This window comes from Thermobia domestica, chromosome 4 (genome assembly GCF_964235325.1).
Source record: "Thermobia domestica chromosome 4, izTheDome1.hap1.1, whole genome shotgun sequence".
NCBI lineage: Eukaryota > Metazoa > Arthropoda > Insecta > Zygentoma > Lepismatidae > Thermobia > Thermobia domestica.
Window position 1 is genome coordinate 40,207,329 of NC_137457.1, and position 25,819 is coordinate 40,233,147.

Sequence of the window (25,819 nt, forward strand, 5' to 3'; positions counted from 1 at the left end):
TATACAGATATTACATACACTATGTCGTATGATTTACGTGATTTCTAGATATGATTCTTATCACAAGGGAGCTCTCAAAGGTACTGAAACTTTCAAAAAAAATGTTTTTTTATTTTTCTTTGTAGCAATTATTTCTATTCAAGTATATGGTAAAGACATGGGAGTGGTACCGCTCTATAACCAGATTCATTCTGAAGAAGACAAGAGAGGATTCATGTTCCTACAATGAATAATGTTTGTTCTGAAATAGATTGAATAAAAATTCACCGAAAACGTATTATCCGGGGAAAATTCGTAAATCTGCTAAAGCATCAACACGGTTTTTCTTCGAACCACTTTTTATATCTGATTTTGTATAGAATGAAGCTATTTTTTGGTAACTTTCGCATGTTCTTGTCGTGTATGTGATGGGAGATATTATGGATAAACGAAGACACTTTAATCTCCGTTTTCCCAATTTGTGCGAACCTTTTCCGCCTCAGGTACATAATGGGGAAATTCAACTAATACAGTTCGAAACATTTGGAACAAAACAAAGTATAAATTCGGATACCTTCGTAAATAACCTCGACGCAATAGCTGCTTAACTGAAAGTCTAAAATTTACCTAACAATTGGAAGTGTCAAAAGGGTTAGTGATGAAAAGAGACCTTAAACTCTGATCAATCAACCAAGAATATAATAATAATAATTAGTCGTGTCACGCATAAACCATGTCAAGGAGGTGTTTTACTAGTAGGCTATTTTCTTTATTACTGAAATCGGCGTTGATAGTATTATACTATTTTGGTTTTAGTAGAGATAGAATCTATTCTTGGATATTTTATCAATTTCAGAAAACGGCTTCTCGCTATCTACTACCGACTCCATTCTATAACGATAATCGTTAAAACCTGACTGTTATTGTTTTTGCTCTATGCAGAGCAATATTGAAATTAAAAGTCGTGAGGGCATGGTGGCTCAGCGTTAGAACGCTTACCTCTAGTACGTGGGTTTCCTGGCTTTGATAACCTGTCACGTAAGTTTGTGTTGGGTTTCCTCCTTGTGCTCCAGTTCCCTACCACTATCTCACTCCACCAATTCTTCCATCGTCATTGGCTTACCTTAATACTCAGTCTCTATTAGCCTAATGGGCGAAACGTGGGACGTTAAATGGAAATATTTCGCCACCGCTTACAATTTTAGCAAACTTAGAGTAGGAAATTAAACGTATTCTCAAGATATTTAACCGATTAAAGGAAACAACTTCTATACACTACTGTTTCTACGCTATAGTAACCAACGTGAAAACCGGAATTAAAGATTTTGCTACTTTCTCTTTTAGTAAACAGATTAGCATGGAGATTGAATGTATTCTTGAGACGCTTAAGTCATAGCAGAAAACAGTTCGTTACCGTTCGAAAACAATGATATCATTTTCTCTATATAACGATCAACGTTAAAAACCGTAGTGATTTATATCTGACATTTCTGGTTTTAACAGAGACAAGATAATATGAAATATAATTTTCTGACGTTTAACCCTCGCACGGCCAAGTGGGGTAGATAAGGTCCGGCAGATTATTATTTTTTAGATTATTTTGTGTATTAGTTTCGTAGAACATTGTTTCTTTAGCTATGTTAATATTTTCCAAGTATGCGTATTTTCATATGACCGTCATTCCCACGAAGCCCTTTGTTTATTTGTTATAAGCGCTGGGGAAGATAAGGTCCACCACTGTAACCTTCACGGCACCTAAAATTCTGCATTCACTTTTGGTTAGAGTGGGGGACCCAAGATACCCCGTGAATACTAATGATATTTATGAAAACTTATTAAGTTGCTGATAAAAGCAATTGTTTACATTATGAATTACCCTGATTGTTTCACTTTCAAAGCTCCCGTCGGAGGGATTTCAAAAAGGAATTTGCAAGAAATTAGCTCTCCCACATGTTGTTTTCCGCTTGCATGTCACTCCAAATTTATTAAGGTAAAGTTTTATGTTATTTAATTACAAGTTTACTTTTTATGCCATGTATATATTACAATATTTTTAAGAAACAAATTGACTTTTATGTACAATCAGGACGAAGCACTTGAACTGGCTTGTTGTAAGTCGTTGAGTTCAAAGTTCGAATTCCGGTGTTTGCTATGAAACTTTCCTTCTTGTCTTCAGTCTCACCCAGTAAATGCCAATAAGGTATTTTTCATTAGAATTAGTAGTATATTTTCTTGCCCAAAAAATAACTAAACATCTGTGACTGATTATACCTATACGACAGAGATACACAAACAGGTAGATAGATATATAAACCAAACCACATGGTACAACAACCCTGAAGAGTTAATTCCTGCGCCTTCCAAGCGGCTTTTTGTAGGTGGCACGTGGTCAGGAAACCGCTATTCTCAGTGCTTTATATGTGCCAGGTTGGCTCCACGGTTGCGTCCGCTATGCATTTCTGGAGCTTGAGGTGAAAAGTTAGTAGTATTCACCTTCAAGGAAACGAAACCGCGTTGCTGGATTACCAGCCGGACTCTCCACCGACTTCACTACAGGCCAGCCCAAATAGATATTTAGACAGATGTACGGATGAACTAGAGAACGTACAAACAGATGCAAAGATAGATCGATGAATGAAAATCATGTATTTTCTGAGTTACAACAAAATCTAAGAGGAAAAAACATCTCCAAACATGATGTTTTTCATCTAAAGTGAAGGAATGTTTTAAATTGGACGAGCCGTTTGGGCTGTACACTCTCTATGTGTCCAATGTTAAATGAAAATGCAACATTGACATTTACCGGAATCCAGAACATAAGTCATTGAAAGTACTGTTTAAAATGGGGGCTTCCATTAACATCTTAGCGTAAATGACAGCACCTTCATTCATTTATGTTGCGGGTCCAGGTAAACGGCAACATTGCATTTTCATTTAACATTTGTCGCATAAAGAATGTACAGCCCAAAGTGCTCGTCTGATTTAAATATTTCTTCGCTTTAGATTGAAAGCATCATATTCTGAGAAAGTTTTTCCTCTTACATTTTGTTGTATCTTTGATAATAACAGAGTTATCCGATGTTAGGGGACTTTTGGGATACCTGTATGTATAGCGATTAGAGTTATCAAAAGAGACGTAGAAATGAATTTCCTAGGGCTTTGGTAATGCCTTTTTTAGAACACGCCTAAAATGTGTGTCTGATTATTAAATCGAAACAAAATCACAGAAGGTTAAATGCAAAACCTATAAGCGATGTATATGCAGGATGCAGAGAAAGACTGTAAGAGTTGTGAAGTGTAACAACTGTGCATAGACTGTGATCGAAAAAAGGATAATTTGCGAAGATGGTATGTAGTGAGACACAATATAGACAGGAACAGAAAACAATTGTGATACTAAAACCTTGTTATGAAAGCAACGTTCGGAGCTCAATGTACATCTTAACAGTATGTTATCAAGTGAAAATAGACATATAGACGCTGTAACAGGAGGTTCTTGCAACATTCCCTGTCTTATCACTTGTAAATTTCGTAAAAGATAGGCGTCTATAGGACCATTTCAACCTATTGTATTTGATAATTTTCGAATTCCGCCTTGTAGGGCAGCAACTTGGAATGACTGAGTGTTTTCGATTTATATGTTTAACAAATTGATATTGAGAATTTTACTGAAAAACTAAGTCTAAAGCAATGTCCTGTGAGTACATAGAAAGTAATGCGAGAAGATCAAATAACAAAGAAAATGACAGGATCTTCAATATTGAGTTCGGAAAATTTCAAATTTCGAGATGTTAAATGGGAAGAGGAGTGTCCAATCTGTCCGGATTATGTCTGGCACTTCTTCCATATAAAATTACCTTGACAAGTTGCTACACATAGCTATTTAACACATGGGATTCACATTTTTCGAAGAAGGGTCATTCCATGACAAATCACACAATTTTACACCATGATCGTAATTCAATGTCTCAGATTCTCTTCAAATTTTTCCTACATAAATACTAATGAAATTATGGTAAATAAATCTCTTCCGATATTTTGGATGAGAAATAGCCGGGGAAAAACTTCTGAAAACTGTGAATTTTGCTTCAATTTCACTTTCCGGCACTAAGCATTACGGAACTAAAATTACCACAACTTCCTATTTTTTAAGTTATTTCACTCAACCACGTTTCAAATAATAGTTTAATTTTCGTTCTTTCTGCCGACCATAAGTAATCTTGCGAAAAGTTAATCTGTCAATCATTAATGAGAATACAATGCAATTTTTTGGGTTTTCTACAAATTGTGCCGTTTCTCGAAAGATACAACTATATAACTTTTGAAGTTGTTTTACAGATTCCTCTTAGTATGTACATGGTATACTTAAAAATAAGGAGCATGTTCTTTGTATTTTTGTAATTATTATCTTTTTAGGTATGGAAATATATAGTTTTAGGTTTTTATTACAAATTGTGTCATTGCTCTATTTTACAACTATGAAACTTTTGAAACTTTCTTGAGAGATTCATCTTATCAATTATATGATATGTGTAACAAATAAAAATTCTACTTTTGGTATTTTTTCTGTTTTACAAGTATGGAAATATAAAATTTTAACGTTTTTACAAATTGTGTCATTGCTCATAAGTTGTAATTATGACAATCTTGAAGCTACTTCTTGCAGAATCATTTTATCACATACATGAAATGGTTAAAATATAAAAAGCGTGCATTTGGTATTTTCGCAATTATTACTATTTTTTGGGCGACTCCGAATAAATGCGCTGTTTCTCAAATTTGAGCTAAATCTCACTGGGTGACACCTGTTACCCACGCGCCTTATCTGGGGTTAACTTTGAGCTTTCTTTTATATATGAAAAGGTTCGTTTTCATCTAAATGTTCCATTACGTATGAAGAACTAAATGACATACAAGCATGTGCTGACATTAATACAAAGTTTTGAAATATTGTATCATTAAGTACTTCAATCAATGTTGCTTTTTTCTGTATTTGGTAACAAGCTTTATTATATTAAAAAAGAAAGACACATATGGAGAATTTTTCTTGATTGCAAAGGTTGGCTTGGAGATTCAACCCGGTTTACTTTTTTCCAAAGATACCCGAAGCTTTACTTAAAAAACTTTTGCCTCAAAAAAGTAATAAAGAGTGCGGCTAAGTTTTATGAGACAAGGCTAAATACGAAATGGGGAGCCCACTGTTTGTCCTGATCAAAAAGCTTCACTTGAAAGTAAGAAAATACACATTTTCCACGAACTTAGTTACATGTAGATTCTGAACCGTTTTCATGTAATATCTACAGATAGATCAGAAACTATCGTAAAATGAAATGAAAGCTTTAAATTTCACGACGTCAAAAATCCTGATTCAAGATTCCAGGGACATTCTCAGTCTCACAGAAGACGAGTGTAATCTTCACTTTGAAGTCATATATTAAAAACCACTATCTGAAGTTCTTATTATCATGAAATTATAAAAATATGAAACAACTTTAAATAAAGTACATGAATCGGGAACAGTATCCTCACTTCAAATATAACAGATACAAATTTTGTTTTCTTTTTGGATGTTGTCAGCTATCATATGCCTCAAACTATACGTATGAATGTCTTGGCACATTGCATGGAGAAAACAAACCAACACCCTAGAGGGAAGAGACGCAAGGACTCTTGTAGGGGTCTCGGCATTGGTAAAAGTGCATTTCATATTTCCCATTCTTCCCTGGGACAATCCTAAGCTCACGAACATGAGCTTGAGAGGGGACTGGAAATCAAGAAACCTACCTGTCTTGCTAGAAAGCGAACCTTACTCTGTTGCCAAATGAAACCCACATACTTAAAAGCATTCAAATGAAAGAAAATAAATTTTTAATTAGTGCACTCTAAATTGATAATAATAATAAAATTTAGATGAATTTTGTATTGTATAAAAGAAAAAGTTTTTGTAACATTTTAGAAAGAAACATGCCATATTATTATATAGGAAGCTTGTAAAGCAACTCAGTACCGGACACAGCTTTAAAACATAGAAAGCCACATATTTTTAAAAGTATAATTCAATTTTCCAATTACTTAATTAATTTTTCATCTGAGCCAAATTGCAGATATTATAATAACAAGCAGCCTTTTACGGGATGTAGATTAACTCAGCACTTGTAAAGCAGCCTAGTAATTAACTGTATGCCTTTTTCCTTTATTCAATGTATAAAACCATATATTTCGTTCACTTTTACCTTATTACTTTGAACAATACGAAAGAAAATAGATGTTGCAAATACCAAAGTCTTGTATGCAATTACTACGTGGTAAGGCAACACACAAAGTAATTATTGTACAGAAACACACACACGGTTTGTGTCATAAAAGCACAAATGAAATAAAAATGCACTAGAAGTACTGCATACAAAACAAAAATAAAAGAATATCTCACCTTCTATTACTGCTATGACATTGGCTTGTTCCGACTGGAGTTCAGTTTGAAGTCGCTGTAGTTCTTCTAGTTCCATTGTCTGAAACGTTGCACTCAAACTTTCCTGTTCTTCTGGAAAAGCAAGATCATTTCCACAATTAGAGTACTTTTCAACCGCAAACAGTACTTTTATATTGTACCTACATCCTACAGCTACATACGAACAACGGATAGCACAAAATGTATGTGTTACCTGACTAATTTATGATAGAATAAAGAACAAGCATAAAATGCTTTCCCTCCTCTTAATTTTCTAAATGATTCTACTGTAAATCTGGTATGTTTAATTGTTCCCTAAATTGAATTCAATATAAATAACACTGATACAGTATCTTCTATGTGATCTTCAGAAGTTCACACTTTCACTTTCACACTTTCACAACTTGTTTGACACTTCCTCTTTTTAAGGTAAATTATAGACTTTCTCTCAAGCAGCTATTGCGTCAAGACTCTTTATGGTATGATAATGGTTCATACCTCGTTTTGTTTCGAATAAATCGGAATTTCCAACTGTGGCAGTCAAATTTCCCTATTATGTACATAACGGGGGTGGGTGGGACGAAAATAAAAAAGTGTTCTCGTTTATTTCGAATACCTCCTCTTAGGTACACGATACGAACATGCAAATGGTACCAAGAAATTCGATCATTGTGAACAGAATGAAATACGAAGAATGATGGGAAGAAAGATTGTTTTGATGCTCTAACCTATTTACCAACTTTTCCCGGATAATACATTTTCACTCAATTTTCATTCAATCACCTTCAGTATAAAGGTTGTTCATTGTAGGAACATAAGTCATCTTTCGTCTTCTTCAGAATGAATCTGCCTTTAGAACGGTATCAGTCGCATATCAGTATCATACAACTGAGGATAAAAGTCCCTAAAATTGGTAACTTTATGAAAAAATATGTTGTTTTCAAAGTTTGGGATCAACTTAGCGCCCCTTAACGCGCTTTTCTCAAAATAACATAAAACATACGACATAGTGTATGTAATATCTGCACAAAATGTCAATCTCATAGCTTGAGAACTGAGGGCGGAAAAAATTACTAGTTCAAATGGAAAGAGTATCCCATTGCACCCTACGAAGTATAAATGGGGATACTTCCATAAATAGTCTCGACACAATAGCTGCTTAACTGAAAATCTAAAATTTACCTAGCAATTGGAAGTGTCAAAGGAGTTAGTGTTAAAAAGGGACATTAAACTCTGATCAATACACCAAGGAATATAATAATAATAATTAGTCGTATCACTTATAAACCATGTGAAGGATTTTTTTCTAGTAGGCTATTTTCTTTATTACTGAAATCGGCGTTGATAGTATTATACTATTTTGGTTTTAGTAGAGATGGAATATATTCTTGGATGTTCTTATCAATTTCAGGAAACGGCTTCTCGCTATCTATTACCGATTCCACTCTATAACGATAAACGTGAAAACCTGACTGTTATTGTTTTTCTCTATGCAGGGCAATATTGAAATTAAAAGTCGTGAAGACATGGTGGCTAAATGGTAGAACACTAAATGGTTACCTGGCTTTGATAACCTGTCACGTAAGTTCGTGTCGGGTTTTCTCCTTGTGCTCCAGTTTCCTCCCACTATCTCACTCCATCATTTCTTCCATCGTCATTGGCTTACCTTAATATTCCGTATCTATTAGCCTCACGGGAAAAAAGTGGGACGCTAAACGGAAATATTTCATTTCATTTGAAACTAGAAGTCATAGTGGATTTCCACCGCTTAGAATTTTAGCAGGCAGAAGAAGGAAATTAAACGTATTCTCAAGATATTTAACCAATTAAAGGAAACAAATTCTCTTCACTACTGTTTCTACGCTATAGTAACCAACGTGAAAACCGGAATTAGAGATTCTGCCACTTCGTCTTTTAGTAAACAGATTAGCATAGAGATAGAATGTATTTTGAGACGCTTAAGCCATGTCAAAAAACAGTTCACACTAATACCGTTTTCACTCTGTAACGATGAAAATTAAAAAGGGTAGTGGTTCATTTCTGGCATTTCTCGTTTTAACAGAGACAAGAGGAGATGAAATATAATTTTTTGATATTTAATTGCTAACAGGAAACTCCTTCTTGCTATCTATTACGGGTCTGATCTATGGTGATCCACGTTAAAGCGGGAAGTGGTTAATTTCTGTCAGCTTTGGTTTGAATATAGGATGAATAGAAGCCTTCGCTAAATCAATTCCAAAAAACTGCTTCTCGATATTAGTTATCCTATTTGTTGTATGTAAATCAATATTTAAATCCAACGTTGCAGTGGATAACAAACAGGACCCAAGGTTCTCTTGTAGATATATTGTAAATCTCTGTCCCATATAGATTATAAGTAGGACGTTAATAAAAAGAGTGTCCGGAATCAACTCCCACTTTTATTATAAAATGTCTACTATAAACAGTATTTCACAAAATACAACAAAGTTAATTTCTCTTTATTTGTAAGGTAAGATATAGGTAGTCTTTGACCAAAAGGTCGCAGAGAGCATCTCCACAGAGCCCCGTAGCAGGCTAGGCAGAGTGGAGTTAGCCTTTACTATGCTCCGTATCGAGCAGTGATTTGGTTAGCTGAACACAGAGCCCGGCAGCAGGCTAAGCGGCTGAGGTTAGCAATCCCGACAGGGCCCCGTAGCAGGCTAAGCTAAGAGAAAGGATAGGTCAAGAGTCACGTAGCAGTCTAGAGGTTACTCCTAATGTTCCGTTGCAAAATGTAGGAGGGATAACTGGTACAGCCATCAAATTTAGAGGGTCCACAGACGGCGGAAAACGCTGCTGCTCCGTTGTAGTCGTCTGCTTCTTGGGAGGAGCGAGAAGTATATCATCTGCAGATCGTAGTGTATTGATATGGTGTGTAGTATTTACTCGTAAAACCAGGTGTTGTTGTTTTTAATCATTAGCGTAAAGAGTTGTCTGTACACAATACCACGTGGGACAGTACACCCCCTGGCTTTTTTAAAATGTTAAACCGAAGTGTTATTTTTCTTCATGTGGGGGGTAGCAACAATATGGGATCACAGATACAAAAACCACTAACATCACTAATAACACTATACACACTTTAAGAAATTCACTCTTCGAAGCACTACTATGGTAGTGAAAGAAAGCATTAAACAGTTATTCCCTAAACACTTGCATGATCGTTGCATATTATTTGTCACTTCATTTCCCTTAAAGAAGGGCTGCTTTAATCTTTGGCGTCGGTAAGTTAATATACGTATATAAGCTCTCTAATGGTGAAGGGTGTTGATGATTGTGAAATTTTTTGTTCATAAGGAGAATGAATGTTTTTAAATGTATCCATTGGAATTAGTGGAGATATATCTAGACGGAGTCTTTTGGATGTTTTTGGTTCCGAGCGGAAATTTCGATATAGTATGAGTAAGATAATAAGAGTTGCGAATACTGACAAATTTGCGATTTCCAAGGAATATAAAGATGCTTTATACTGGAAAGTTTGTGACGCAAACGGCGTGATTTCTTTGTCACTGTTTTAGATGTATTATTTCTAAAATATTTGCACTCAGTATGTGAATTTAAACAAAATAAGCCAATTGTTAGATGCCAATAATGATGATAATGATTAACTTAAATTCCTTTACATCCTGTAAAGTGTAGCTGCGATCATGATTTTTGGAACATCCTGTATAATATTTTTGTTACATAAGGTAAGTGACAATATGTAGTCTATAGCGAAAAAAGAAAAATCGAGGAAATGAAGAACTATAGGTCAGTAGTCTTTCTTTAGATTATTTGAGTTTAAATATGAAAGTGGAATATCACAATTCGTTCATTCTGTTAAGAATAATGAATCATTTTTTGTAACTAACAGAGAAGGTGAAGTATTTCTATCGGAAAGAAAAGTTATTTTTCCAACTGAATGCTTGTCTTCGTGTTTCTTCTTTCGAATGGTGAGTAGTTTTTGAAAAGTAAGAAGAGATAATGATTAAAATGTTTTATGATAAACAATGTTCTAGCCAATTGAGTTAAATAATGTAGATGTGCTTCTGTTCTTATCCTTTTCTTCTTTTTTCGTGCTGCCATTGAATGAAAGAAAAATATTTAAAATATGAGCTATACGACAGATCTTATCGTTTACCCTTTATCTTGCTTTCCACCTTCGCAGTATTTTTATTATTTAAAGTCGTCTTTCGTGTAGTCTAATTATCCTCTTGCTGCGTCTTGCCTAGACTTTCACAATACGGCTTAATTCTGTTTACAGAAATTTCGTGTATGGAATGACGATACGAGCGAGGAAACTTTGCCCTATGAAAGTTAGGGTTGATTCTTTCGAGTATAGTGACCGGACCGACAAATTTAGGGGAGAATACTTCTGGTACTCCAATCTGACTATTCGGATAGAATACAGGTACTTTCTGTCCGTTCTCAAAACTAATTTTCTTATGCTTTGCGTCATAATATTTTTTCAGCTTCTTATAGCCTGCACCTATATTATATTTCGCTATTCCCCGTATCTTGTTTAAATGTTCCCAATCGATACATAATGTTAGTGTTGACACTAGCATTATCACAATATCAGAAATATTTTTAGGTTCGTAAGCGTGCATTAACAAAAAAACTTGAATACATTGTTCCAGCCTGGGTGAATGTGTTAATAGCAAAGGTCTCTTCAGGTCATGTACCATACTCTCAACCGCCATTGAAATTGTTCTCATCAGTGAGGAACGCAACCCCAGAACGTTGTCTGCTTTGGCCAAGTACTATTATCATATAAACTAATATAGCATTAAATAGTGGAATATGACCTGAATAATGTTACCAGCAAAGCAGATATGTTGGGAAGACACCACTACTCTTTTTTCTTTTAAATTCCTGTCATAATATTAAAAGTGTGTAGTTGCAAATCGTACAATTTTAAAATGACTAGAAAAAAAATTATTTCGGAGAAGTGTACAATCATAATGGCAGTGTATTTCACTGTATACAAACACAATATAACCATATTTGAATAAAATGTTTCGACGTACAGCTTTTCTAGAAAACGGTTTGCAAAATTAATGCAAGAACCAACACAGGCATCTCACAGGATCACACGTATTATTAGAAAGAAATAAATTGACTTTTTGCCATTTCACCGAAAATAAACATATCTTTTTCGGAACAAAAAATGAATAAATTGTATTTCCTGATCATACAAACAGTGCTACTTTCAGTATAAAGCAAAGAGTATGCAAAAGAAACATACATTTTAACAATTTTCTCAGTTCTTTTCAAGGCATAACTTCACAAGAGAAAAACATGCCGATAACTAATTCTACGCTGATGAAATACTGCGTCCCTTGTTTAGAGAAACAGTTTAAATAAAAACCGTTGTGGTTTTCTACATATATCATGTGCAGACAGATCGAAATTAAGACGTATTCTGACCGATGCAGTAAAATGGTAGATTACAATGCTGCTAAAAACACATTCCTAAAATGTTAAATTGCTGGTAAAATAAATGTGAGCAAAATATAAGGTATATCAGACGATCAAGATATTTATTACCGGTAAATTTAATAGAAATCCCAGGAAAATTTAAATAGATATGTACGAAGCTCGACTGTACGTTGCATCGAATATTTATATTTAGAGGATTGAAGGAAAGTAAACTACTATCTTGTAAAACCTTCTCCAAGAAAGCAAGGACAGAAAAAAAGTCGAAAAGTAGTAGTGGTGTAATGGAGTATTGTGCATTTTCAGAAAGTCATCCCATAAGGTATTTAGTAATCATGCTGGAGAGTTTAAAAGGGGCAAAAGCATTATTTTCTGTGGAATTGTTCACAGGGAACATAATGATAACATGTCCGTAGTGATTTGCAGCTGCATATCGTCTAAGGGTTCAGGTGTTGTTGTTTTCCTTTACGAAACCAAAAACACTACAATGAAACCCTGTTCATTTGAGCGTCAACATGTATCCAAGAGAAAGGCTCTTTCTATACTTTTTGAGGTCCATTTGAATAAAACGAGTCAATTATCTAGCTCCAAAATATGGAACGAAATCAGAAGTATTGAATCTATATTTAAAAATAGAGTTCGTCGATCTTAGGAATGAATCCAATAAAAATCTATAGGGTCTATAAGAAAGAAGAGTGGAGAGCAACTAAACTGCAGATTTGAAACTGTGACTATCGGAGACATTCAAGAAAAATGCCACATTTCTTCTAAAATGTATACTGAATGCCACACCAATTCGATTAACTTGAGCTAAATAAAGTGTCACGAAATATCAATTAATATGTGATTCAATTTTACTGCAGAAATCAGAAACATTACTAAACTTCCATATTCATTTTCTAACAGTATATTTCTTCCCCGCTCAGTTTTCAATAGCGTTCCTTCCAGAACCTGCAAAATGGCATTCTCTGTTTGCGACTTAAACGTAAAAGATATATGAATATTTTTTGAAAAAGCTTTTCATTGCTTTTTACATAAAAGGAAAATGTTTGTATAGTCAGAAACAACACTTAATCCGCCTTATGCAGAGTCATTTTGATGTAAGTTTAGCGTCATGCTGGAGGCCTGACTACTCCAGGAAACATAGGTTAGTCAAAGTCTTTAGTATGACACTAATCACACGTTAAAATGACTCTGCACAAGGCCTAATATTTGCTGCGGACTATACTGTGTTTTATCTCTTAGAAATTGCAAATTATCATTTTAATGCTCCTTTAGGAGCAATAATAGTTATCCTCTAAAGTATCAATCTCTTTCCTTGCAGTCATGTACATTCTCTCTCCGATGAAATAAACAATTTCCCCATAAGTCTTATGACTGATTCCTATGAAAGCGAAATATTTGATCCAAAATTTGTAAGTTTGTATTCCTGATCGTTATGATAGTATACTGTAGAAAGTTTAGTTATGACGTTTTATGCTCAATGATTTAAGGTGAATACTCCTTTATAAGCGTGAAATATAACTAACGTTGTATATTGAAATTTCTTTACACTGTAACTCTAATAAGTAATTCATTTCTTCATTAACTCATTTCTTACGGCTAATGGTACTTAATGTTACAAGGAAACTTACAGAAATGTCACTCACCAATTTCAATGAAACTTTGCATAATTGTAGATCATCGAATAATAATCGACACGGATTTTTTATTGATTCGGCAATGGTAAAGATTTAATGGTTGAAACCACCCTTTGAACATTACGGGTGGTCTTCAAGTATAAACAGGAAACAACCATTTAATAGCGGAGAAACCATACTGCCTAAGGCGTTTTAGGACAAATGACTCAGAATCTGACGTTAATATTACAAACTTCGAAATCGTGGATCCAATGTAGTGATTACAATTACAAAATGTTTTCTGGTTTGCAACTCTGTGCACTTTCCCAAGAACAATAGTCGGCAGAGGTTACTACGAGAAGGTTGGAGATCATTTTGAAATCCCTATCCATTAATTTGATACTCCTTTATTTTAACGGAATCCTAGATTAAAGTGAGTATCTGCCCCTCCTTCTGTACGATATGCTTATGTATAGTGAGTTCCCTCGCCTCTCATTATGTCAGAACTTCGCATATTCTCAATTGTTATAATTATGAATTTATTGAGAAAGACGCTTCACATTAATCATATTTCGTTAAAACAAGTGGGCATAAACATTGGAAAACGCTTCACAGTGATGGTATTTCGTAACGAAAAAGAAAAGAAATGTTGGCATAACGATGCATAAACACCGTTTATGCCAACCTCACCTTATTACAGCAACAAGTGTGACTAATCGCAAAATGCAACATATTTTTCTTCCAAATAACTGTTTTCGTATCAGGAATATCTAAAAGTATTTGCAAATCTCGGAAACGGATTATGAATCTGATTTGGAACTAAATTATATTATTACGGAGATGTAAATTTTTATTGTTGTTGTAAAGGACAATATCAGTAAAATTTCTCAAGAAGTTTTTCAATTGCCTAAAGAAGAGCACATGAAGAGGCTGAATCCTACTAGTTGTTAGTACCCAATGATTTATATTTTGAGGTACTCTTTTGTTCGTAAAATAGGTTGAAAGGTTGATTAATTGTGATCACTGCACGACTCTAATAACAAAATGAACTCTACAGTAGACGCTGATTGAAAAACTTCTTGAAACCCTGATCTCACAAAACATGATGCCAATCTCCTCGAATTTGATGCTTTCACAAGGACATTTTCAAATTAAAAGAAGTTGTTTTGGACTATAGGGCCAAATGTTCCATTCTATCCTGCAAAATAATTAACAACGGTGATAACGGAACACAATTTTTAGAAATTAAAGGCTGTATAGTATAGCTGTGACTCATAGATTTATGGCTGTGCCACACTTTCTACTGTTTGTGTCTCTGCAAACACTATAGTTTCCACCCTTAAATCTTCAACATTGCCGAAACAGAAAAATACCCGTCGATTATTTTTTGATGTTCTACAACTGTTCAAAGTTTTGTTCAAATCGGTGAGTAGCACTTGTCCGTAAGTCTCCATGTTAGAAGAGACATTAATGAATATTTAAGGCATATATAAACAATAGGATATGGATGTTTCTTGCAGAATCATGTCTAGCTAGTAGTATTTTAAGTTACATTTCAAAACTATACTCAAACAAAACACTGAATCAGTATTCCGGGAAAGCATACTTAACATTACTGATATCATTTAATAAAGTATGATATTTCTTATTTAAAATTACCAACTATCATTTAAATCTAATATTTTAATTATCATTCCTTTCAATGTACTAAATTAGTTTTAGTTATATTAAGTTTTACTATTCTAAAAATAAGAGTGTGTTCAACTCAAACTTACTTTCTTCTTCCGTCGCTGGTGTTGTTAGTGTTGGAGACGGCGTTGTAGATCCTAAGAAATGTCCAAAGTGTCAAATTATCAAATATGTTTGTGGAGATTCCAGTGTTGGTTTAGATTATTCAACATTGAGGATAATTATATAAATGTAACATTCTAACTTTATATATTATCAATATTTCAAAAATATAATTACTTTACAGATCGTTTCGTTATTGGAGTGATAATTCCCTAAGCACAGAAGTCAATAATTCATATGAATCACAGTGGTACTTATTACACTATAAGGTAGTTGATTTCAATTTAGATTTCAATTTGACTTGTTAAACACAAAGACTCGTATATGCTTTCCTATTGAATGCATTTGTAATAAAATGAATCTTTATTCATATCAGGAACTGAATAGCTTTAAAATAATCTAATATTTTGAACCCGTGAGGGTTAAGTAAAACTCACTAGCCGAATACGCCTTGCGAGTAACTTTCATAAACCTAGCATATGAAAAATGTGTGTGCTTTATTAATTTGTTTATTCCAGGGGCAAAAGAAATTAGTAGCTTACTATAAGTTATACCTTAAATAAACGATATAAGTTTCAAACGGTACAAATATTTTGGCGCTGTCATGTATCTGAGATGATAAATTCATGAAAAAGGTATTTTTTGAAAATTTGAATTTCCCGCTAATTTTTATACATTTTAAAACGGAATTTTTTTCTCTCAGGTACAAGATAAGGATATGCAAGTAGTACGGTTGAAATTCTAGTTTATTTCAAACAAAGTTTGGTACAAACCATGATCCTAGAATTAACAGTCTTGGTGCTAGAGCTGATTTACTAAATTTCACTCCCCATTTTTGGGTAATAATTGCTAACGTATTATTGTTGGAAAGACTTTAGCGTCAAGAGAAATCATTGTAACATCATGGCTTGTGCTTCATTTTGTTCGTAATGAAGCAAGGTATCAAACTATAGCACTCACGTATGATGGATGGAAACTTCCCGAAAAAAATTCATGAAAAAATCCTTTTCTTAAAATTTTGAGTAAGATTATTCCGCTTGTGGTACATAACTGGGGAACTTGAGTGATTCAATTGGAAACATTGCTTCATTAAAAATAGAACGAGCTACGAATCATCATTCTACGATAATGAGTCAAAAAGTCTTGATGGTAGAGTTTTTGAACAATATATTAGTAGTTATTAGGAAAAAATGTGTCGGCAAAAGGAGTAAATTAATTTTAGCATCAATACTGATTGCCCCAGGGTCATAGTTCATACCGCATTCTGTTCGGAATGATGCAAAGTGCTTTCGGTAGTATTTGCATGTCCATGTCGTGTGCTTGTGGGAGATGTTAGCTGGAAACGGGGACTCTCTTTAAAAAAAAATCTTTGATCCACTTTCGTGGGAGAATTTTCCGCCTTATGAACACAATAGGGAAATTCAACTGGTATAATTGGAAACCTTGCTATATGCAGAGAACAGTACGAGGTATGAACAATGATCCTCCTATAAGTGGTCTATTGCTCAATAGCTGATTAAATGAAAGCCTACAAAATGGCTATAGAAGCCCAAAATTTAAATTGGTTCATAACAATAGGGAGATCCTCCACTGCAGGGATATTGGATAAACAATTAGCTTTAGAAGTTGTAGTCATACTATGTACTGCAATTCTTTGTTAATAAATACGAGAGAAATGAGATCTCATGAAATATTGTTTAGAGGCAATAATCCTCGATTCATACTATAGGAGAATGAACGATGATAAACTGTATTATGTTACTGGAGTCGTTAAAATACTAACTTAATCTAGCTAGCAGCGTGATAATATCAAGTAATGAGTCGAAAGCACACATATATGGAGGTAATGCTACGAAGTGACATCAAATCATCTACTTTGATTCATCCCTTTACATTGTAAACAAAATAATGTTGATAGTATACGAATACTTGAAACTTTTGTATACACTGCAAAATGACTATGAAAGAAATCAGCTTCATTTAGTGTACAATACTTTGGTCGCACATTAACATACCAATTTCTGCCGATGTACACGATAACAATTCAAGTTATTGGATTGGATCATGGATACAATTATCTTTTACGAGTTTACTCCTACAAAGACTACAGAGAGAGGTTTGAAAAAACCATCACAAATTTAATTATTTGGAACTAAAAATAGCCACGGTTATCACGTATATTCCAAAATAATTTGGCTAGAGCCATAGGCAAATGCTGAGTTTGTACAATCACTTTAGATAACAGTGGTGATCATAATGAGACATAAGAAGACAATGAGTTGTAAGCAAAATTCGAACTGTTTTTCTCACTAATTATTCTCGTTTTATAATTTTTTATTTCAAAAACGAAAATAGATTTCTTTTAAGCAGAGACGTAGTGAGATTTATGTAGTAGACAATACTGTGACTGTGTATACAAATGTATTAATATTCACTGTGCATGGGTCAAGAGTATTAGAAGATATATGTGAGTGTAATAACTATATATCAATTTTCCATGAATAAAGTCAAAATTAAAAATTTTATTAAACAGGGCCGTTTTTTAAATTATTTTTCTCACTAGTCTGTATATTCAATACCAATTCGGTACATGAATTAAATGTATGTATTAATCAGAAAATCATTTCGAAATGAGCCCGTCTTACCTTCGGAATTTTCTGTTTCAGTAGATGTTACGGTAGTCTTTGTAACTTCAATAGTTTCCCTTGTCCCCATCATTTCGGTGATTACTGTGATCTCCTTAGACGGCGTTCTCTCTTCTATAAATAAAGAATGTTAATGTGAAAATAGCAAGAAAATAGTAAAATTGAAGCCTTGCATGATTCAACGTCATCCAATCACAAAATAAGACACACAAAACTTCAGTAATAATCATCATAAATTTTCAAGGTATAATAATGAAGATATTGTAACGTAAGATGGTTTGTTTGAATGCTGTAACAGAAAATAGTACAGAACACTAGCAGGAGGTAATTACGATGTTATTAAATAGAAATCTCATGAAATTTATTAAATATAATACTAATTCACTGTTTGAAATTGTCGGTACAGTATAAAGTTTTGAAGGAAAATTGGGTTAAATGTTCTGAAATACTATAATAAATAAAGAAAACTATTTGATAATAATTTTAAAATTCTTGTGTTTTTATATGAATTCATAATATTAGATATATAATAAAGTCATATATCTGAGAATGATTAGATTTTTCTGCTATAAGGTTATCTATGAAAAAATACAACAAAAGTGTAAAATAGTGCAAAATATTTTTCATAACTGCTATAGTAGTAACTCTAAACTGCTGTACAAATATCTTCGATAAAATACATAGTTTTACAAAAAGGTAAAATAGCATTGTACAATATAAATTTGATTTACGCAATATCATAAGATAAATATTATTATCGAGAATTTAAGATATATATATAAAATGAAACGAAAACGATATACTTTTGATCGTTAAAAATAAAATAACTGATACAATATAGAATAATCGTCCAGAATAGTTAACACGCTCTAACAGTGCATATAGGAAGACTAAGGACAAAACAAGTATTTAAATGCATAAGATCTGGTACATTACTTTGTAAAAAGTTTTGTTTTTCTTGCAATACTTCTATAAATATTTATAGTATAGATTTGGAATGAAATAAAACTTTTGATTTAGGGTCAAATTGTTGCAAGAAAAATAATTGCATTTGAACAATAGAAAGTAGGTTCTAACTATATAAAACGTATATTGTGAAAATACAAATTATTGCTGGAGATTTTGATATAATAATAAATAGCATTTGAGTGGAAATTATATATCGACTTCACCAATTTTATATTAATATCACGCAAATTAACACAAGAGAAAGAGTAAATACAGTTATTGTAATAAATATAGCCGTTGTTGATTTAACATTTTGACAATTTGAGATAAAAACTAATATTAGTACAACTAAAACAAAGTGTGTGACGTTATCTATATTTATTCTTACCTTTTGTGACAGACGACCTCTGAGGTAATGAAATAAAATGCCCAGGAATCGCAATATTTTTATATATTCTGATCTTCTTCAACACACTTCAACTTCTTCTGATCTTCAACTTTATACATATCATTGCATTGGGAATTTAATCAATGAACATAATTATATATGCTGAATATGTATTTACATTAAGAAAATTGAGATAAAATAAAATAAGTATAACCATACATAAATATTGATAATTTTGCTGAATTTACATTTCTTTTCATACACATTTGGCTTGAAATTTTTTTTGCTGCGTTTTCTGTAAACATTATAAATAAAACATTTTTCGAGATAATGAAAACATAATTTCAATGTAACTAACTTACTGTAAGAGAAATTAACATAAATCATTGACTGATCTACATATTGAGAATAAAGTAAATCGATTCTGAGCATTAAATACCTATTTATAGTTCAGATAGTTTTGATTGTTTTTAAGTTTTAAAGACTCATAAAATGCTTCGTGTGGAGTGTTGTACTGTATGGGGCGGAAACGTGGACATTACGTAAAGGTGACGAAAATCGACTGGAAGCCTTCGAAATGTGGCTGTGGAGAAGAATGGAAAGACTTAGTTGGGTGGAGCGGAAAACGAAACGAAATGAAATGAAATGAAATCTTTAAGTTTTACGTCCCACGGTTATGCCGGTTAGGCTAAGGGAGACGGTGATGATGAGTAATGAATGAAATGGTGGAATGAAGAAAGTGGGAGGAAACGGGAGTACCCCAAGAAAACCCACGCACACGGTGTTTGTCCACCACAAAGTTCACTTGGCGGGGGCTGGGTTCGAACCCGGGACCCCAAGCACCAGAGGTGAACGAGCGGAAAACGAATGAGAGTATGTTAGAAATGGTGGGTGAAAAAAGAACACTTTTAGATATTATTAGGAGAGGAAGAGAAACTGGTTGCGAAATTGCCTAAGAAGAGATTGTATCATGAGGGACATCCTAGATGGTATGGTGGCGGGAAAGAGAGGGGAGGAGCGAAGGAGACTACAATTAATGGATGATACAAAAACAGTAAGATCATACGCGAAGACGAAGAATTTAGCGGAGGGCCGTGGAGCATGGATGCTTCTCAGCTGCGGCAAGTGGCCTGCCAATAAAGGCAGAAATCTATGATGTTGATAAGGATGATGATTAAGTTAACTTAAATATAGAAATCACGTACAATATTTCATAAAGGTAATTTTGAGAGAAATAAAAAATAATACAGATCTTAAGGGCAAATTAAATCACTACTAACCTACGTATATCAAGTGTTTTCTTCATGCAAATTAGGTACAGATATATTGATGTTTAATATATCTAATTACAATACTGTTGTTATCAATAATTGCCAACTGCACTTAAATCTTTATTAAGTCTTAATTTGTTTCTTAACGAAAATTACATTTATATATAATATCTCTTACGTAGAAGCCAGAGATAAGATTTATTTAACTTTACCTTCTAGCTTACAAGGATTACTTGGTGTACAGCCCAATAATAAAAATAAAATATCATTACCTGTTGCCCATCAATGGCAGAATACTTTCTCCAAATAAAATTACTTTCACAATTAGCCTTGAAGTGTAAGTTCAATTGAGACACATTAAGCGGACACACTATTCAGTGCACTTGACATTTTATTTGTTCTTATAAATGCTTTAAAACTAAGTTAAGGTATTTGTGTTTGAAATTAATACAAAGTTATAAATAATACTTCGGCTCTTTTATTAATTGGGATGTATGCTGCTGCTTATAGTAACCGAAGAAGGATAATATGTTTATCCTGGAAATAGGAGTATATCACATTAAACAAACACACAGTATAAAGTATTTTTAAAAATATTTGCTATAAACACTTATAAGTATTTTCGTTTTTAACTATCTATACTAAATATTCATATTATTCCTTACGAAACAGTGACCTTGAAAGATCTCAAAATGTAACGTCTATTTCACATAAGAGCATTACTAAGAATCCAACTAATTACGATAAAGCAGTCACAGTAAACTTTCGTTTATCGTGAGTACTTGAATATAATGATAGCTTATACATACTTAAATAAAGGAGGAAGTTTACTATTTAAAAATTACATGTGACTTTACATTGAAGTTGCACTAAGAGCATAGTCGGAAGAAAATTAATATTTTAAGTTCTAAAAATACTTCTGTATTTTGCTTTTATTATGGTAATTATTTAAAATTTCTTCATATTTAGTATGAACTAAATTCATATGAAGAATTATTGAACATCATTAAATTAACTACATGTCAGATTGTTGTATGACAAAATTTATTTGTTCAGAAGAAAAAAAAACAAACTCAGAAGCCCTTTTAAAATTTTTGTATGGGTGTGATTAGTTGGCAACCTTTGTCCTATGATTGATGTCTGACGGGTGGTGCCACCTAATAAACTTTGTGGCCGTGCACCTGCCTACAATTCTTTTATGAGAAAGGTAATAAGCCTCAATATTCGTTCTATGTACAGTAATGGAGTTATTAAAAAAAGGGGGATGTTTAAATTAATTGTTTTGTCTTAATACTGATACAAAATAAGAATAAGAAGTGTTCACTGTATATTCAAAGTGAAAAGAATAACTTAGGTATGATTTTTGAGAAACATGAATCAAAATTTGAAAGACAAAAGGTATGTTTTTGAAACTATTAGATGAAGACTTTGGTATGTATATTTATCTCTATTATATTTGCGAGACCTTGGAAATATCATTGTAAATGGATATATAGGGACAATAGGCATGCTCCTTTTTGCAAATAAGCTAATTTTCTATTCATTTTCGGGTAGTGATTTCAATATTCTTGAAATTCAGAACAGTATTTTATTTGTTTGTATTATAATTCTTTTGCTTAACTCTTTAATAAAAGTTGTTATTCTTGTTTAGTTGAATACAAAGCCTTCAACTCTAAATCTAACCTATATTTGAGAAAACACCACAAATCTTCATTCCAATTTAGATCCTATATTTCTTAAGAAATGCATCAAAATAAACAAATTTACCTTTCTCCTAAGAATCGGTGTTTCTCAGAAAAAAGCTAAAAGCTTTAACTTATATATGAAATTGTGTTCGTTTGGATTGTAACCCTATTGGAGAAAAGATTAATCTTACAATTCATAACCTGTAAATTTCAGTCGAGTTTTGCCAAAGTGAAGCACGGAAAAATACATTTATGGTAAGAATGAATTTTATGTACGTTGCAGAGGCATATCAACATTATAACCAATTTTATATGGTTAATTATGTTTCTAACATCTCTGAAGTTAATACATATTTAAATAGCAGTGATTCTAATTCAAGTATGGGAAACATGTGTAAGTTTGGGCATGTGGAACCGGGCAGAAGTAGTCAGATGTCACCAGTATAGGATCTGATTGATTTTTCTGGGACTACAATCCCTCACCACACAATAAGTCATAACGTAGCAAATAATAATCCAGATTCAAATAACGTAACGATGTGATTTCAGTAAATTTAGAATTCAAAGTTCATTTAAAGCAGTAGAAGATTTCGTAAATAATATTCCCGTATTAAATTCCGTAGACGCCTACGGCTAAAAAAGAATTAGCAAGTGTTAGTTCTCTTAATAGATACCATTACAGGTTCATTATTTTTAGATTCTCAATAAATCATTAATGAAATTGTGAAACAATCTAGAAAAATATCGAAGTACTATTAAAAAAACGAAATAATTATAGAAACAGTGTACAGAGTAATGACACAGAGGAAACATTTAAGGAATTTATATTAGAAAAGGAAAATGTTAGCGGTTAGCGTACGCGCCTTTGGTGTGGGAGACCCGGGTTCGATTCCCGGCGGGAGCTCATGTGGTTCTGATTCCACGTTAATCAGTAGGCCCACGTCTCATATATCCTCGTTGCTGAACGGGACGTTAAACTCAAAATCAACTCAGAGGAAAATGTCTTATATATTTTTAATATGCATATGAGTGAAATAGAATTTTGTAATATGATAGTCAACTTAATTGCACGTGAAATTCGTAATATATTTTTGTTAATATCTACTCCGAATCAAGATAAATTATTATTGTCATTTGCCGAAACGTACGATTCAAACCGGAAATATAATATACATTATGCTAATGTACAGCCACATAAACCTAGTGGAACCTTATCCCCTAATGTTAGAGTTAATCGTAGTGAAAATAGGCAGTGTTATACTTGCCGGCATAAAAAAATGTTTTTGGCGTCAATGCAATTTAAGAAAAGAGAAAAGCTGAAAATATGTTATTAAATAAAAGGTGTTATATCTCCTATACAAAGCAGGAATATATGTTGCAAATAATGGTTTCTGTGGGCCATATTCCTGTGCTTTGTTATATAGACACGGGCAGAACTACTAACTATATAGCAAAATTTTACTGGATCAGATTAAGTTAAAGTGTATTAGAAAAAGAAAGTAAGATAACCACGTAGTTACTTCCGTCATTCAATCACCCATTTCGATAAAAGTAGCAGTGGTAATTCATTTCTTCAAAAAACAAAACGAAATTTACGGACTGATTTCATGTGATAGACTCTCAGGACATTTATTTATTAATTGGTGCTCAATTTTTACAATAAGAAGATTTTTGTATTTTATATAAGGAAAAAGATCTGTGTTTGAGTAAGGAAGATATTACAGTACAATCTAAATTGAAAGAGAATAGTGGGTCGAAAACAGGAATCTCGCAGATTCGAAATTCTCGTTCCAGGGTTACCGGCTCATCAGTTATGTCGACATGCAAGCTAGACATTGCTCAGGGAGAGGATAAACAACACTGGACAAACGAATCATCAAACATCTACCTTCGGCGCCCACAGGAGAGAAAGGGTGGCAAAGAAGAGCGTGAAAATGAGGCTGTTTCTTCACATGGTTAAGACAGCCCGTGTTCAATCCAGTATAGAATAGCATACATGACAATAATCTGGAGGATGTCTGTCAATCACAAGTTAATAACGAAATTATAACCGATATTTTTGTGGAAACTTTATGTTATTATGTAAAGGATATAAAAACTAAATAGGCAGACGTAATTCCAGATAAATTAGAAACCATAAAAAGAACTTTAAATGTGAAATTTTGTTAAAGGATGATAGTCTTTGCACCAGTAACCTTATGCTCTTCCTATGCAATAATTGCAAGAATTAAGCAATTATAGAAATGAATTAACAAAACAAGGTGCGGCAGAAGAAATTAGAAATTCTTCATATATTTCAACATGTTTTCTAGTTAATAATAAGAATAGTAATAAAAGACTGGTGGTAAATTATTCTTCTTTGAACTCCAAGGTAGGCATACAGGCTTTTCCAAACCTATTGTGAAAGAATCATAGGCAATATACACCAATATAAAATTTTTAGTGTCCCTGATGGACTGTTTATTAGACGAAAAATCTAAAGTGTGCAAAGTCTTTTCTATTCCCAATAGATAATTAGCTTTCCCAAGACTCCCGATGGGCATCTGTTTCACTTTTGTGTTAGCTAACCACATTAATAATATTTTTAAAGCTCCATTAGCTGATCAGTTTGACATATTATGTAATGATTTTATAATGCATAGTCCCTATGTAGAATTTCATAAGACAACTTTAGAAAATTTTTTTGAAAGATGTAGAAAATGTGGAATAGCAGTATCTCCCAAGAAAATAACTTGTGTTGGAAAGATGTAAAATATGAATTAATAAAGGGAATACGTATATTGATGAAAATAGTGTTAGAGTGCTACGAAATTACCAGCACCTAAGTTTAGAAGAGGTTTATATAAACTTATATAACTTTTAGGTTATTATCTTAGAAATTTACGTAATTATTTTGAATTAATAGATCCTTTGCAGAGATTACGTTTGGAGAGAACACCATTGAAGTGTGGTCAGCAAGAAAATCTAATTTTAGAAAAAAATAAAAGAGGGAGTGTAAAAAACATTTTATTGTGAAAGCACCCAGGTTTTGAATCTCCATTCATAATTTGCATAGATGCTGGAACCAATATTTATAGTAGGATTCTTAGACAACATTACGAAAATGGTAACCTTAGACCTGTTTATTTGTATTTTCAATTAGTTACTGACACAGATAGGAGGAAAAACGTTTTCGAATTAGAATTAAAATCATTAGCTTCAGCCCTATCAAAATTTGGACCTTTTGCCATAAAAAATACCAATTTCACAGATTCGGAAGCTTTAAACTGAATTTTGAAAAATAACGATAGACAGAGATAACATATTACTCTTATAGAAAGGATAAGTAACCTTCCATTCGATATAGTTTGCCTGAACTTTTCTGTCAATAGTCAAACCAACTTTATAACCACAGTTTACAATAAAGCTTATTTTCACCTACTTCTCTGGAAATAGAAGAAATTTCATTATATGAACGAAAAAGAGAACAATATAATTTATATATTTTTGAAAGCTTCATCATTCAAATAAGTGTTTACAGGAATTACAATGTGCAGACGCAGAATTTATAGCGTTATCGTTATAGCTCCTTGAACAACTCATACACGGAAGAGGATTTCTTGGAAT

The 25,819-nt window shown here is 33.0% G+C and overlaps 1 protein-coding gene across 1 annotated transcript in view; it reads right to left on the reverse strand.

Annotated features, from left to right (window-relative positions):
* Positions 1-19,371, reverse strand: part of LOC145682733 (uncharacterized) — a 63,725-nt gene extending 44,354 nt beyond the window's left edge. Inside the window, exons 1-4 of the mRNA XM_081754119.1 lie at positions 19,258-19,371; positions 17,922-18,035; positions 15,261-15,311; positions 6,410-6,520 (exon numbers count right to left, since the gene is read on the reverse strand). Of these exons, the coding sequence (XP_081610245.1) occupies positions 6,410-6,520; positions 15,261-15,311; positions 17,922-17,994 (235 nt within the window). The 5' untranslated portion in view covers positions 17,995-18,035; positions 19,258-19,371. The remainder of the gene's footprint in view (positions 1-6,409; positions 6,521-15,260; positions 15,312-17,921; positions 18,036-19,257) is intronic.
* Positions 19,372-25,819: the final 6,448 nt, after the last annotated feature.